General features: G+C 39.3%; 1 protein-coding gene across 2 annotated transcripts in view; it reads right to left on the reverse strand.

Moving 5' to 3' along the window:
* Nucleotides 1-14065, reverse strand: part of LOC117266098 (mannosyl-oligosaccharide 1,2-alpha-mannosidase IA) — a 260952-nt gene that overhangs the window by 21339 nt on the left and 225548 nt on the right. The window contains exons 5-8 of one of the 2 annotated variants that reach the window (XM_078171741.1): nucleotides 13708-13802; nucleotides 5277-5400; nucleotides 4967-5060; nucleotides 2143-2258 (exon numbers count right to left, since the gene is read on the reverse strand). In XM_078171741.1, coding sequence (XP_078027867.1) covers nucleotides 2143-2258; nucleotides 4967-5060; nucleotides 5277-5400; nucleotides 13708-13802 — 429 coding nt within the window. Of the gene's footprint in view, nucleotides 1-2142; nucleotides 2259-4966; nucleotides 5061-5276; nucleotides 5404-13707; nucleotides 13803-14065 lie in introns of both variants that reach the window. The other variant, XM_078171740.1, reaches the window with a different exon arrangement.

The raw sequence follows: 14065 nt of genomic DNA on the forward strand, positions 1-14065 counted from the left end.
TGAGCAGCAACACCCAACAAAGTGCTGATAATTAAAAGTGTAAATTCCCTTTTGAATCTCAGGTCCAATCATTTAACATTTTTTTGTAACCTTTTGCAGGTTGACCTTAGATAGAAAAGATGAGTAAATTAAAACATCCTCTTTCAGATTTATAAGTGAAGAACATTTTGTTTGTGGAGTGGGATATTTCAAACCTAAACTGTATTACTTTTCCCCCCCGTCATGTAAAAACTTCCCACTACCACTGTATGAGAAACCTCTCATGCTAAATGAGGGTTGATAAAGAAGCAACCTGCTGAGGACAGAACAAAGTAATGTGTATAATATGAAGTCTTACAAATACCATGTTCTCTGAAAAAAAGAAAAAAATTCTCGAGGGCTGCGACTGATGGTTTTCCTGCTAATTAGCTGTTGTTAGCAGTAATCATGGCATAGTATAATTGGAAAAATGTTTTCTCATTCAACACTGTGTTTTAATTGGTAATCTACTTTTATTTGAACGCCAAAGATAATGAGTTGTGCTGCGCCTTCACCTTAGATCCCTGTACAAACACACAGTATATAACTTAATCTGATAGCACGGGGGTCCCTGGCCATTTAAATACCAAGTCACAGGGGAGAAGGAGAGTCTGTAATTAGCCATTATGCCTCTGGCTTGACCCTCTGATGAGAACTGAGGAAATCTCAATGGCAATCTTAATTTATTGTCTGTGATACTGTAATTGTAGCCGGAGGGGAGTGTGCTTTACTCTGACATTATCTCCATTAAAGACAAAAACAGACATATTCTGATGTATTTTTTATGCCCGTGTGTGCAGTGCAGCGGGTTCATTTTCCTGCAGGTAGTGGTAGTGCTCTGAATGCTACACAGCAGAATATAAATACACAAGTCAGTTGCCATCTAATCACAGCTCTAATCACATTACGCAATACCAGGAAGCTTTCCTTTTCGATATTATCTTCCTTCCGTTCCCTTATGACCACTCCACTGAGAACATCTCTGTCACAAAAATACTCCTGCTGTATATAATCATGGTATGCTGCTTTGAATAAAAGCATCCATTATGACTCTACATTCGCTTCTGAATAAGACCCGCTGTCTTTCAATGGGAGAGAGAAACATCTATACATGTATGCATAATAGCTGTGTTTTGAGTGATGGGGGGGACACTCTGCTTGGCACTCTCACTCCATTACTTTTATTTTTAGTACAGTATAGACACTTTCAGACATGCAGCTTGTTTTGTAAATGTGTTGGCAATTTAACAAATCAATCCAATTTCTGAATTAGCACCTATGTCACTTTTACTTAAAAGTTTTGACAGCAATGTTACTGGGTTGGACGTTGCTGTAAAACTTCTAACACTGCTCAAGTCTGAGTTTAATTCTGTCAGATTGAGGTTAAAACCGCAGCAGCATGAGATGAAATATGCACAAATAGAGACTAAATACATGTCGTTTTTTTCCACTTTTTCCGCCCTTGATGTGGGGCCATAGTCTTTTATGAATTCCATGGATAAGTAAACATCTAGCTTAACATTAAACTTGTGAGCAAACAGGAATTAAAAACCCACTTAACATCTTGTCACTCACTGCTTTTGCACTCTCATATTTTATAAAAACAGGCAGCAGAATTCGCTCTCTAATAACATCAAATGATGAAATTGATGAGACATTTTATGAGGGGATTCACTGTGAGAAGGGGGGGTGAACGCCATCAATCAAGCAGTCACACTCACCACGGTCATTAATTAAGGTAACTCAACGTTTCCTTTCACACACACAATGAGCCAAATATCAAGAAATCATCGTGGCTCTTTACAGAAAATTCTGAATAAAGCCATGAGGAATATTTCAGTAACTGACACTGATGTCTGAATGACAAAAAGCAAGCACTATGACAGAGGAATGACGGCGGCGATGTCTGAAAAGGGTTCAAGATGATGCATCCTTCACTCAGCCTTCAACTGTCCCCTAAAACTTTAAGCGACGTACCTGTTGTCCTCTCGTTGTTCGTCTCGGGTGTAAAGCACTCTGTATACTTTGTTTGATCACAGGCTTATGCAAATGACTGTAACTATTATCATTTGATCCAAGGGGAGCCATGCCTGAGCGTGAAATGTGAGATTAAAATTTCCATACCTCCAGCGCGTTGTAGTACATCTTCTTTGCATCGTCGTCCGTCTTGTCTGACATCAGATATGATTTGATCAGATACTCGTAGAAACTATCCCCGAGGCCACCGATGGAAACGTGATCTAAGAAGGGGAAAAGGAGGAGAACAAGGCTGTGTGAAAATATTCGGCAGGGTCATACAAAGGTCTGTATTCAAGGTATCTGACGGTCTTGAAAAAGGCTTAAAAAACATTGCGGCGTAAAGTTTCCTCAAAAAAGAAAGGACATGTGGGTGAGTGTGATTTTAGCAAAAACTTAACTTATTTTCATTGGTTTGTCCATTCATTAATTACATGCTGCATATCCATGTTGCATTAATTTAATGAATTACACCTGCAGAAAAACAACTGGAGACCCATCCTTTCACAGTGGCCTTTGTTCCACCCTAAATTGTCTCGTGCTTGTTCCCTGGTATGTTTCTGTTTGAGGCCTCAGTTGCCTGTATTTGCTCTTTGTTTTACTTTCTTTTTGTTGCCTTTGTTTTTAATTATTGCATGTTTTATTGTTTGATTGCTTGATTGCATTTTGTGAAGCACTTTGTGAATTTCATTCCTGTGAAAGGTGCTATATCTAATAAGTTTATTATTATAGAAATGATTGTTATATATTGCTGGGAATTACTGACAAATATACAATAAGCTTAGTTCACATGAACATGGGTATTTTTTGAAAACAGGGTTTTCCCCTCTAACTTTACAAAACATTTTCCATCCACACACTATTAAAAACAAAACTCCAGCCAAATGAAAACGCAGAAGACAACTGAAGGACTGTCGAAAGCATGCCAAACTAACAGGTGGCAATATTAGTGTAACCCTTAAGCCATGCACACCAACACTGAAAATGGAGTTCCTGAAAAACCTTAGCCTGGACAGAGGATGGAGAATGATTGCATAAACCTGGCCTGTTGGCTGGTATCTGAAATGGGTGTCGCTGGCTAATCAGAGTTTTGAAGTGGTGTTGTATCGTTAATGTTTGTGCAATAAAAAAAAAAAAAAAAAAAAACATGAATCAGTTTCTCTTTCTCTAGCTTGCTCACTTGCTCGCTAAGTAGTCTGCATATGAGGACGCGTGGGAAGCTTCACATGGTTAGTTCTTGTGTATATGAAATAAAAACCTACAGGCATCACTGCATGATTCCATTGTATTTTACAGTGGACATTTGTAGTTAGTTAACTGAGAAGGTAAAACCCTTTATTCACACTGCATTTGGCTGAACTTTCAGTGCCCTTTATATTGTACACTAAGCGCTTTGTTTGCATGGATTTCTCACTCTTAAAACAGCCTAATTAAGCTTGAAAGTTTATGTCCTACGTAGGAGAGAACAGCCTGTACGCAGGAGATAAAATTTCATACGTAGGAGTTAAGTTTTGGCCGACACTGCCCCCAAAAACAAAAATCAAAACAAAAAGAAAAACAAAAGTCACTTGCTTTTCAGGGCTTTCATACCATTTGCATCAGCCATGACTAAAAACTTTTTAGAATTTCAAACATGTTTGAATAACAAATTGACTAAAGACAGCTCAGACTGAGTTTTATGACCCGCTTACACCAAACGATCGTCATCACTTGAGCGAGCGACATCTCTAGAAAATAAGTCATGATTATTCTGACATTTTAAAATAGTCTGTGGCAGTGAAATCACTTGAAATGTTGTTTGGTGTAAGGATGGCTGGTCTGGTTTGCCGAAATCACAGTTGTGTCTTGTGGGAGAGCATCCAAAATATGTAACTGTATTTTTTTTCTGTTTTGTTATCTAAATTTTGTCGCTCTTTCTTGGCTTCTCTGGTTAATCTGTGACATGCATGACCATGTACCGTGAACCCACGCGTTCTCTGTTCTCTGTTCTCTGAAAGGGAGAACATAGTTTATTTGAACTTAAAATGATGTAACACACTTAAAGCTTTTGAGGTCAAATTGAAACAAGTGGCTGTTGATTTTCCTCTTAAGTCCACATTCAAATTCATAAAGATGAATATGATATTGCAGTGGAGGCGTGCACAGGTCTTCATCTATCCACTCATGCTCAGTGCACACACGCACACACCCGTTTGCTGACTCCCCCACAAGGTTATCACAGTGCTGCTATGTTTGTCCTTGACACAGACAGATGAGGGGGAGCTGTGAAGCCAAGATTTCTCTTTTTCCCTTTGTGGCAATAAATATATACAGTTTTGCTTCTCTACACGCTCACCCACAACAATTAGCCTTTTTAGTCCCAGCATCAAATTATCCCCTGTTTTTTTTTTCTTTTCACCTCCTTTCAGGTAAATCGGAAAGATCCAATTTCCTGAAGTAATTGAATTCATTATCATTTTAATAACCCAGAGCAATGGGAGTCATATAGCCATTGCTATGAGCCTGATATTAAAAATGAAAGGAAATAGACGGGTGGGTGGGTGACACAGACAAGCAGCTAAAAGAGCTTTGACACGTGAGGTGACTCAAAGTCTGTCGGTGGTGTGAAAGCCAAATGAAAGAGTCAGACATGGGGAGGAGAAAATGACATTAAATGGACTTAAAGTCTTGTGTCATCACCTTGAGGAACATTGGGAAACATCATTATTGTAATATTTCCTTAACAAGTATAACCTTCCTAGAGAAGCTCAGAGATGGATTTGTCAACAAGGTCACATGTAAATATCATGTATTTTTTCTAACAATGCATAAAAGCCACAGACCTTGTCCTTCATCACAAACTCTATAACCTGAATATAGCTGTGATTTTACAATAATCTGACAGATGTTTATCCAGAGTGACGATCATATATACAGCCAGCACAGTACTTACGTTGGACCCAGTTGCCGCTGACTGGACTGAGGAAGTTGGGGTACAGGCCGTGAGGTTTTTCAATCTTCTTCAGTAGTTTTCTGATGTTCATCACCTGCATAGACACCAGGGTGTAAAACAATACCATCAGGATTCTGCACTGCTCTGGTTTCACACATTCAACTTGCACTGTGTCATCGATTCAAGGCTGGAAAGCATCTTGCAGACGAATAGTACCAGGAATCCACCATCACACCTCAAGGTAAGGAAGTAGTAAATTGTCCTGTAAAGTAAAACTGGAGATGTGATCCATATATAATGTATATCGTACCTTCTCTGTGTAGATGGGATTCCTGGAGAGCTCCGACAGGTGGACGAATTCGAGGTGAAGGGTCCCGAACTCAGCCAGGATACTGCTCCCGGCTGAGGCCCAGCCCCAGCTCCAACTGTTGCCACTGCAATAATAACCAGACAAGTAGACTAAGTCTCATGGCTGTCACACACAGGCCTCCACAGGGACAAACACTTGTATTAGATCACTGCATATATATATACATTACGTTTAGGGACAGGAGACATGTTACAGTAGGAGGGTAACAAGTTCCATCACTGTGTCTCTTCACATTGACCCAATGTTTGGGTTCATGGCGTCAAAAACACAATCACCAAACAAGCAGAAGTACAAACATTTCCTCTGAGGTTAGGTGAAAAGGGAACCTGAGGCGACATAATGATGGTCAACAATCTTATTAGTCAAGACCACAGCTTAGCTTTTAACTATCATTAGTTTTATGTGCTTCCTTCTTTCACTGTTTGTGGGTACTTTCAACAGATTTATCACAGTCACTGTTGTTTCTTTATTATTGAGTAATGCAACACAGTTTCTTCTGTTTCCTGTTAAATGTCAACATATTTACTGTGCACAGAGCTGAAAATCTACTAGAACAGTAAAATGCAAAAAACTAACTAAAACTATGAAATGGCGATGTAATACTATATGACAACTACTATGTTCTGACATTTCCAAAAACTTAAAATAAAAGCACCAGTGGTGTATGATTGCAGTCCATATTGTAGACCTAAATTATTCATCTAAGCACAATCTTCTGAATTTCATCCTGTTTCAATGGGAAGTTCTACTGAGAGAAAAGTTTTACAGGAGCTTAAGCTCCATGTGATGGCCCTGTATTGACAGCAGTGTTCAGTAGTTCTTTGAGTTGTTCTGCAGCCTCCTTTAGAAGTGAGTCTCTCTCTGTATTACACGGAACAAAGTTACTGAAAGTAGCCGACGGAGTGCCTGCTGGACCCCGTGGCCTCTTTTGTACTCCGACTCTGCTTAATGCGTCATAACAGACAGGTCTTATTTTTTATTCCCTTTTCAGATGGAAATCAATAACCATCTATGTCTCCGGAGATCTGTATAATGCATTTCTTCCATCCAAAGTATACCGATCTGTTTGAACATTCAGCTGGTGTCATTTGTGGTTTCCAGAGTTGGAGCATGTATCATCCTGCTAAACTCACTTTAACTTTGAGCAACACCACAGCTGAAATGATTAACACATTAGCATTCAACAGAATGCAACAGTCTTGGTGGCTCCAGCTCCTATAGTGCAAAGATTCGGTTCTTTTCTTTGTGTTATGTGATAGTAAATTAAATTTTGGACTGCTGGTTGGATGATTCCAGCAGTTTGAACACATCACTGTTGGCTGTGTGAAATTCCTATGGGTATTTGTCTGACATTTCATAGACCAAACAATTAATAAATTAATCAAGAAAATAATCATCAGTTGCAGCACTATCAAAAGCTGCATTAGTTAAATTGAGTGAAAACCACTTTAATTTTCTGCTGCTACGTTCATGCAGCAACCAATAAAATACTGATTACATCTTTCTGTAAACTACTACAGTGGACGACAAACATCTTCTGACAATGATTTAAGAGACAGAAATGACTAAGAAAACATACTGTTGAGGTTTTTGGAGTTCATTAAAGTGCAAACTGCTTATGTGGACAGAATCTTATTAACCAAGATGTCTGCTTACCATGTTCATTTTGAGTCTTTTCATACATGACAAATTCTGGAAAAAAAATTAACTACAGTAATTACATTTTTTAAACGTTGCTCCCATGATACTTTGCCTCATGGTAACACATTTGCTCCCAGCTGACTACCTGAGGCTGGTGCTGCGTGCACACTGACATCACAACAGGAAAGAGTCATTTTCTCTCAATTAAAACAAAGTCTCTGCAAAGCTTATGACAAACTGCCAAAAACGAGCCAACGAGACCCAGCAGTGCAGCTTGGTGTTCCTCACTCTGCCTTGTGTCGTCTGCTCAAACAAAGAGAAACAGTCATGGCAACGCAAAAGGAGGAAGCACCTGTGGCTGAGGCTGCCCTCGTCAAGTGAAGTGATAATGCCAGGTCATGTAGTGCCCCCTTGAGCGGGCCCTTGATAGCAAAACTGTCTGTTTCATTACTTTATATTCATGTAACATGTATAAAAATGTCAATTAGATGATTATATGCACGAGTAAGAAAGAAATTATAAAATGCTGTTATGATAATCGGCTTAAAGAGATCAGTTAGACCCAGACAGATGTGATCATTTTAAGAGGTTTTCACTATATATGCATTATAAATCTTGTTATATTTCCAATAGTTTATCTTTCTGACACAACTAGAAAGTGCTGGATGCAATAAAATTCTGCTGCACACAACTATATTATGTCACTGTGTCACGATATTAGGACAATCAACTTTGAAAACTGGGTCCATGGGCAGGACTCTCTCTGAGGTGTGACAGTGATCCTGTGGAGATGAGATGCCAAATGGCTGTCCTTTCTTTGATGAACAAAGAACATGCAGTCTCGGCCACCATTTCAGATGGCAAGACCCAGAGGAAAAGCCCTCACATGTCCAGTTTAGATCTGGCACAAGTGACAAATCATCTGTGGTCCAGTGAATCCCAACACAGTGGAGCTACATGTGCACATGTTTTGATGTGATTAGTTAAAATAAAGTTGATTTGGCAGCTGGCATACCCTAAACATTATTACAATATGCTAATAAACTCACCAAAAGTCTATAAAAGAACCTTCACTATTATCTACAATTAAAATACAAAGTCAATTTATTGTTGCCTAATACGATCGATATTTGTGTTTCATTTATCTCAACTTGAAAATTGGCAACTGTGTTAAGATGGCTTAAAAAGTTACTTACAAACTATGAACATCAAGGTCAGAAACACATGAAGCCATTCAGTTTTATTTCCTCAGCTCAGTGTGGGTAATACCACTCTGCAAATCCAATTCTCAGTTAATGTGTGGTCTCAGAGATGGTGCACTAATGCACGACGGTGATTACTTGAGGCAGAATGTACTACTAGGATGACTTTACATATCCTCTAATAGATGCTGGAGAAGATCAGACATCCGGTAATGAATTGAACTGAATTTGTAAGAAGGGAAAAAGATAGAGGCTGAAAGAAAAAAAAAAAAAGGTGGGAGGTGGGTGGTGTGCAAGGGCGGAGGGGGAATCAAAGAGTTTGCCACTGTGATGAATGCATCCATTAAAAGTTTGGGGGCTACATCATTAGTAGCTCTGGCTCGAGTCACATCTGATTCCTCCTTTGGAAAGAATCAATCAAGGAATCAAAGCAGAGGTGCCGGGCAGCTGGTGGCGTGTTTGTGTGTGTGTTTGGCGAGGTGGAGGGGATGGGGGGGAGAGGTATCCACCGGTACTCATTAATCTTTTCACCCCCTTTAACAAACACACCCTCACGCTCTTCCACAGCTATCAGAAATATAATCAGGTGAGGAAAATAATGAAAAATGCAAAAATCAATATCACATGTCATGCACAACGAGTTGGGGAAATTGGCATTTTTATGCACCTTAAGCAGAAAAGCTAAAATAATTCAAGTCTTTGATGTTGACCAGGAACACACACACACACACACACACACACCAATAAAACGGTGTCCTCAATAGATTTAATGTATATTTTTTCCATGATTGTTAATAATTTCTATAATAGCTGTATTTTAATTAAGATGCAATCAGGACCAGGACCGTCTTCAGCATTTTTACTAACATTGATTTTATTTTGTTTCTAAGGGACTGTGTATGATATTAAACCCACAATGTTGCCACAATATGAAGTGTTTATTCACTCTCACACACTGAAAAGGTTTCTCTCATGGAGCGCTGCTAGACTGTAAAACAAATAAATAAGCTGGATGTCAGAAGTATCTACAAATAACCCTGTTATCTCCAGCAACAAAACAAGCAGGGCTCAAACTAATAAATATTTTCATTATACATTAGTCAGATAATTATTTTCCTCTTTTTATTTTAAAAATGGCTTGTGTTATCTAACCAACAGTCCAAACCTTAAAGCTATAAGGCGAATAAAATCTGGAAATCTTCATATTTGAGAAGCAGGAATAAGACAATGTAAAAAAGCTACTCACATGAATAATTTAAACAACTGTTTACTTAATCAAGTAATCATTTCAGCGCTTAACAAAGAGAGATCTGGTGTGCGGTGAGATCTAAAGCTTCACTTGTTTGATGTTTTGTACCAGACGTAGCTCAGAGCTAAATTTTACGTGCATACTTTTGAAAGGGTCATTATAACACAACACAACACAACACTGAAAACTAAACATACAGCACAACAGTACTTCACCTATAGCCAGTGCTGGGAGTAATTCTGCTACTTTAGGCTGCTACTAATGTACCTAATTACTTTTTCAAATAAATAATTCATTTACAAATACTGAAATTTAACTGATGGAGCAGCTGATTGATCACATGATTCCATTCTATGCAACCAATTGGCGAACCTCATTCAGGGCGCCCTATTTAAACTGCTCTGTCCTGCCTACTGTTGCTGGTTCCTCTGCAAGCCGCTTTGCAACCCGCCTCCACCCCAGCTCCTCCTTTTCATGCTGTGTCTGACTTATCAGTGTCATTTCTGTTTGGCATTGATGCTGCTTTGTTCTGTTCCTGGGGTTCTTTGCTGCTGCTCTTCCTGCCTTAGACTTTCCATGTAAGCGCATGGAAGGGCAGAGAGGTGTGCTCTCTCTGCCTTAGACTTTCCACGTAGGCGCGTGGAAGAGGCTTTCTGCGCAGGCCCGAGGAAAAGCAGAGGGACCCTAGAACAGAGCCATACCGCCAAATATAATACTGCAAATGGAAATAGTTTTCTTTGACTAATGTGTTCCTGACTGAACTGAAGTTATCTGTGATGCGTGGATCAAGTAAGCAGCGTTCAGTCTCTCTGTCCTGTATATGAGTGTGTGATTATATGTTTGAGAGAGTCAGAGGTAAGGGAAGTAACAGTGAAAGGTGAACCACTGCAGGATATGTTTCCGTAAGTTATTGAAAACTTAACGTTAGTCAGAACACCATAGGACTTGCTGGTCCACCAGCGCATTAGTAGTCACCAGATCTTAGAGCAGAGCAATCAATCAATCAATCAAGTATCTGTCACTGCACACAATGGCCAACAGGTCAGGCATTTGGGGCTCCCAGTCCTGGAAATATGGTCATTATTTTTCCCTCCTAAGAATCAAGGACAAATTAGGCTTACAGTGGTGAGTAGTGGTCTTTGTGCAGCATTTGTTAAAGTGAAAAAAATAAACTTCAGTGTGTTTACATGTTTGTAAATAACTTTAATCACTTTTATTTCATTAGGCCTGTCGTCATAAGAAATGACTTTCATATGTCTGAGAAACAGTTATTTTATTTTACTCTGCCGAGAGTATTAAAAACTGACTTGTGTTGTTTGATTTGAAGGCCTGTTGAGGCGACAATAAATAGGCCCATCAAAATCTATTGTGTTTTATTGTTCCACTGCTCACTTTTATCATGGTGATAATGGGCACGATCACAGATAAAATTTGGCAGATGTCTTGTCCCACACTGTGACACAGCAACCCTCAAATAACACAGCATGGATTAATTAAAGACCTGAAGCAGATATTTTAAAGTAATTCAAAAGTTATTCTCCCTAGAAACTAATCAATTTTATATGTAATAACTGGCAAAGTAATTCACTTACTTTTGAGAGAAGTAACTAGTAACTGTAACTAATTGCTAATTTTCAGTAACTTCCACAACACTGCTTAGAGCATATCAGAAAATGCTTCCTACACACTGTCAGAGCCACAGACTGTGCAGCAGGACTGAACCCCCCTGTGTGCTGACTGCCTGCTTGTGCTCCGTTACACACTGCATATGTTCTTCTCAAGTAATATGTATGTGTGTGTGTGTGTGTGTGTGTGTGTGTGTGTGTGTGTGTGCGTGTGCGTGCATGGTATGGACAGACTTGTTTGTGTGTCTGCACGTCACTCCATGCGCCCCTCATGACCACAGTATGGGCAGCCTGCTTCCTCCTGCCCATCTGTACCACAGACCCATGTTGGTGCTGTAGCAGGAATTAACTGTAGAATAAGGTAATTAAATCTGCCAGCAGCTGTCCAGCTTGGCTGGTGGGTTAATTGGTAGCAGGTGGATGACAGAGGTGCCAGGAAGTGTTTTATAAAATAAGATTAGGGAATGGAAGGAAGAGGAGAGTATACTGTGTGGATATAAAATCTTATAAACATGCATAAAAGGAGTTTGACAGTTTAAATGTGGCTAAATAACTTCAAATAATCAAACATGGCTGTGTGAGTATGATATTTTAAATCCAGTCTCACAGGACACTTCATCAAACTGAATCATTAACTTTTCATTCCCTGGTGTTCATGTGTGAAACAGAAGTAAACTGAGGCAGCGGGTTTGTAGGCTGGCATTGACAATTTGACTTTCACAGTCACTGAAGGTGTTTTATTTTTAGTCTCATGTCTCTCCAGACATGCTTTTTTAAGTATGCAATACTTGTATTTTGTTTAATGTGGTTTTCCCACATAATAGTTAAAAATAATCTCTGAAAGGAGGCTGAAAGCACATCTACTTTTCCTCCCTCAATGAGACATTTGCTTGCATTAATTTTTGCTTTCTCCAGTGCTGATTGAGCTCGACCAGTCAAAGAGCAGGGTACAACAAGATGGCTAGCATCAGTGGAAACACTGAAGAGATTCAGCCATACATGTTTGAGCCTCAGTCAGACCCAGACTCTGAATCGGAGTGTGCACAACAAGCAGACATATTAGAATGTTAAGTGTAGTTAGCATCTTTTATTTATGTTGTTTGTTAGCTTGTAGGCTAACTGACCCTTCACTAAGCCCCGCCCCCGACACAGACTGGCCAATCATGAAGTAGCATCAGCCCAGCTCAGACCAGGGTCCAACAACAACACAGCTGTGCTCCATTGACTCTAATGCAGTCGTTTCAGATTTCCTTCGTTTTCAGGCTGGTTTTGTGGATTTGGAGCTAAATGTTGTGCCTGGGGTACGTTGTGTATTAATGATACTTGTTACCTGGAGAGTTTTGAAAAAGATAGACGTTTCTTCCCTGTTGCAAAACCAAAATCAAACCCTGATCAAACCCCAAAGTGTAGGGTTAGCTAGCTAGCTAGTGAAGATATAACCTACTGAATGTATACACATGCTGCTTTTGCTTTTTAATGATTATAACAGTGAAAAAAAGACCGACCCTGCTGTACAGGAACCAATGAAGGGAAGCAGGGAAACTATATTCATTGTCTTCTGTGGTGATCAGCAGTGATCTGGTGGTTCACTTTTACACTGTGATCTGTAGCCTATAGTTCAGCTTTAGCTTCTAACTATCTTTGTGTTTTTCATACTAGCTTTCATACTAGTAATATACCTAATCTAGTTTGCCTGGCATATGTTTGAATCTCAGATTTTAGGGAAGTGCACATAGATCTCCTTTTAGTAGAGAAATGTGAAAAAACCTCTCTAGTGACAAAATTTGTGCTGATACAAGTCAGTACAGTCAATGTCATTCATTTTAAGGGACATAAACAAATCAAAATGAAAAAAACAAGAGGCACATTCTCCCCTCTCCTGCTTAAAAAGAATCAAACCCAAATCCAAACACAGAGAGAGAGAGAGAGAATTTATAATTCATGGTCAAATTGCTCTAAAAATGAAAATAGCTTGAAGTTGTGTTGCGTGACCGTGGCATTAACAACATCGTGTCAATAAAGATTTTTAGATTAGAAAGGTAATGGTTTGGAAGAGATTAAAAATTAACACAACTCATTTAAATGCATGCAAATATTATTCATATGATCTTACAAAGTGTTTATGAACACAGATTAATTCTTATTCAAATGTTATCGTCATTGTAAAGCTCAGCCTGCAGCTGCTCTATTGTCATTAAACGGAGGCTGTGGCCTAGTGTTGCAACGTTTTTTGGTGAAGTTTTTATTCACAGAAAATTGTACTTTTTAAGACTGTCATTTTTGAAAAATCATGTGGAGCTGATTTTTGTTTCTAAATTACAGATTTGGATCTTCTTTCTCCGTTTGGAACATGCTTTTATGTGCCACGACGTCCCGAGGCTTTGCAACAGCTGAAAGTTGAAACTCAGTGTTGTTGCATGTGAATTAACGGAGGATTTAGAGGAAGGTTGAAAACAATATTAGCTCATTTCCCTATTTGTCAACATGTTTCACTTCAAACTCGGCTCACGTTTTTGAATCAAGCTCTGCCTCTGGTTGCCAAGATGAATAAACTGCAAGTGTGCTGATTAATGCCAGCCAGCGTGATCACTTGATATCGGTCTTTTATCAGGGATGGAGGACTTTTGGAGGTGAAGGCTGCTGCTGAGACTCACCTCCCCAGGTTGATGACTCCTCGGGGGATTCCTGTTGGTGTGTTGAAGGCAGGCAGCAGCTTCTCTCCAAGCTCCAATACTTTGCTCTTGAACAGCTGGAAAGAAAATACAGAAAAAAAGAAACTTGGTGAATAAACAATACACAAACAACATATGTTGAAATATATATTTTGCTAAGAGAAAATCTGCCAGTCATCCCATCCAAGCTTAAACAATCACTGTCACAGGCAAGGAATCACAGGCCTGCACACATTTCCCCTCCAAAGCTAATTATGTGAAACATAAGGTCTGCTACTACAGACCTCCAGCAGGATTAAAAGCAATCTCATTGATGTAATCTACAACAGTCCATTTAAAA

The sequence above is a fragment of the Epinephelus lanceolatus genome, chromosome 10 (genome assembly GCF_041903045.1).
Source record: "Epinephelus lanceolatus isolate andai-2023 chromosome 10, ASM4190304v1, whole genome shotgun sequence".
NCBI classification, from domain to species: Eukaryota; Metazoa; Chordata; class Actinopteri; order Perciformes; family Serranidae; genus Epinephelus; species Epinephelus lanceolatus.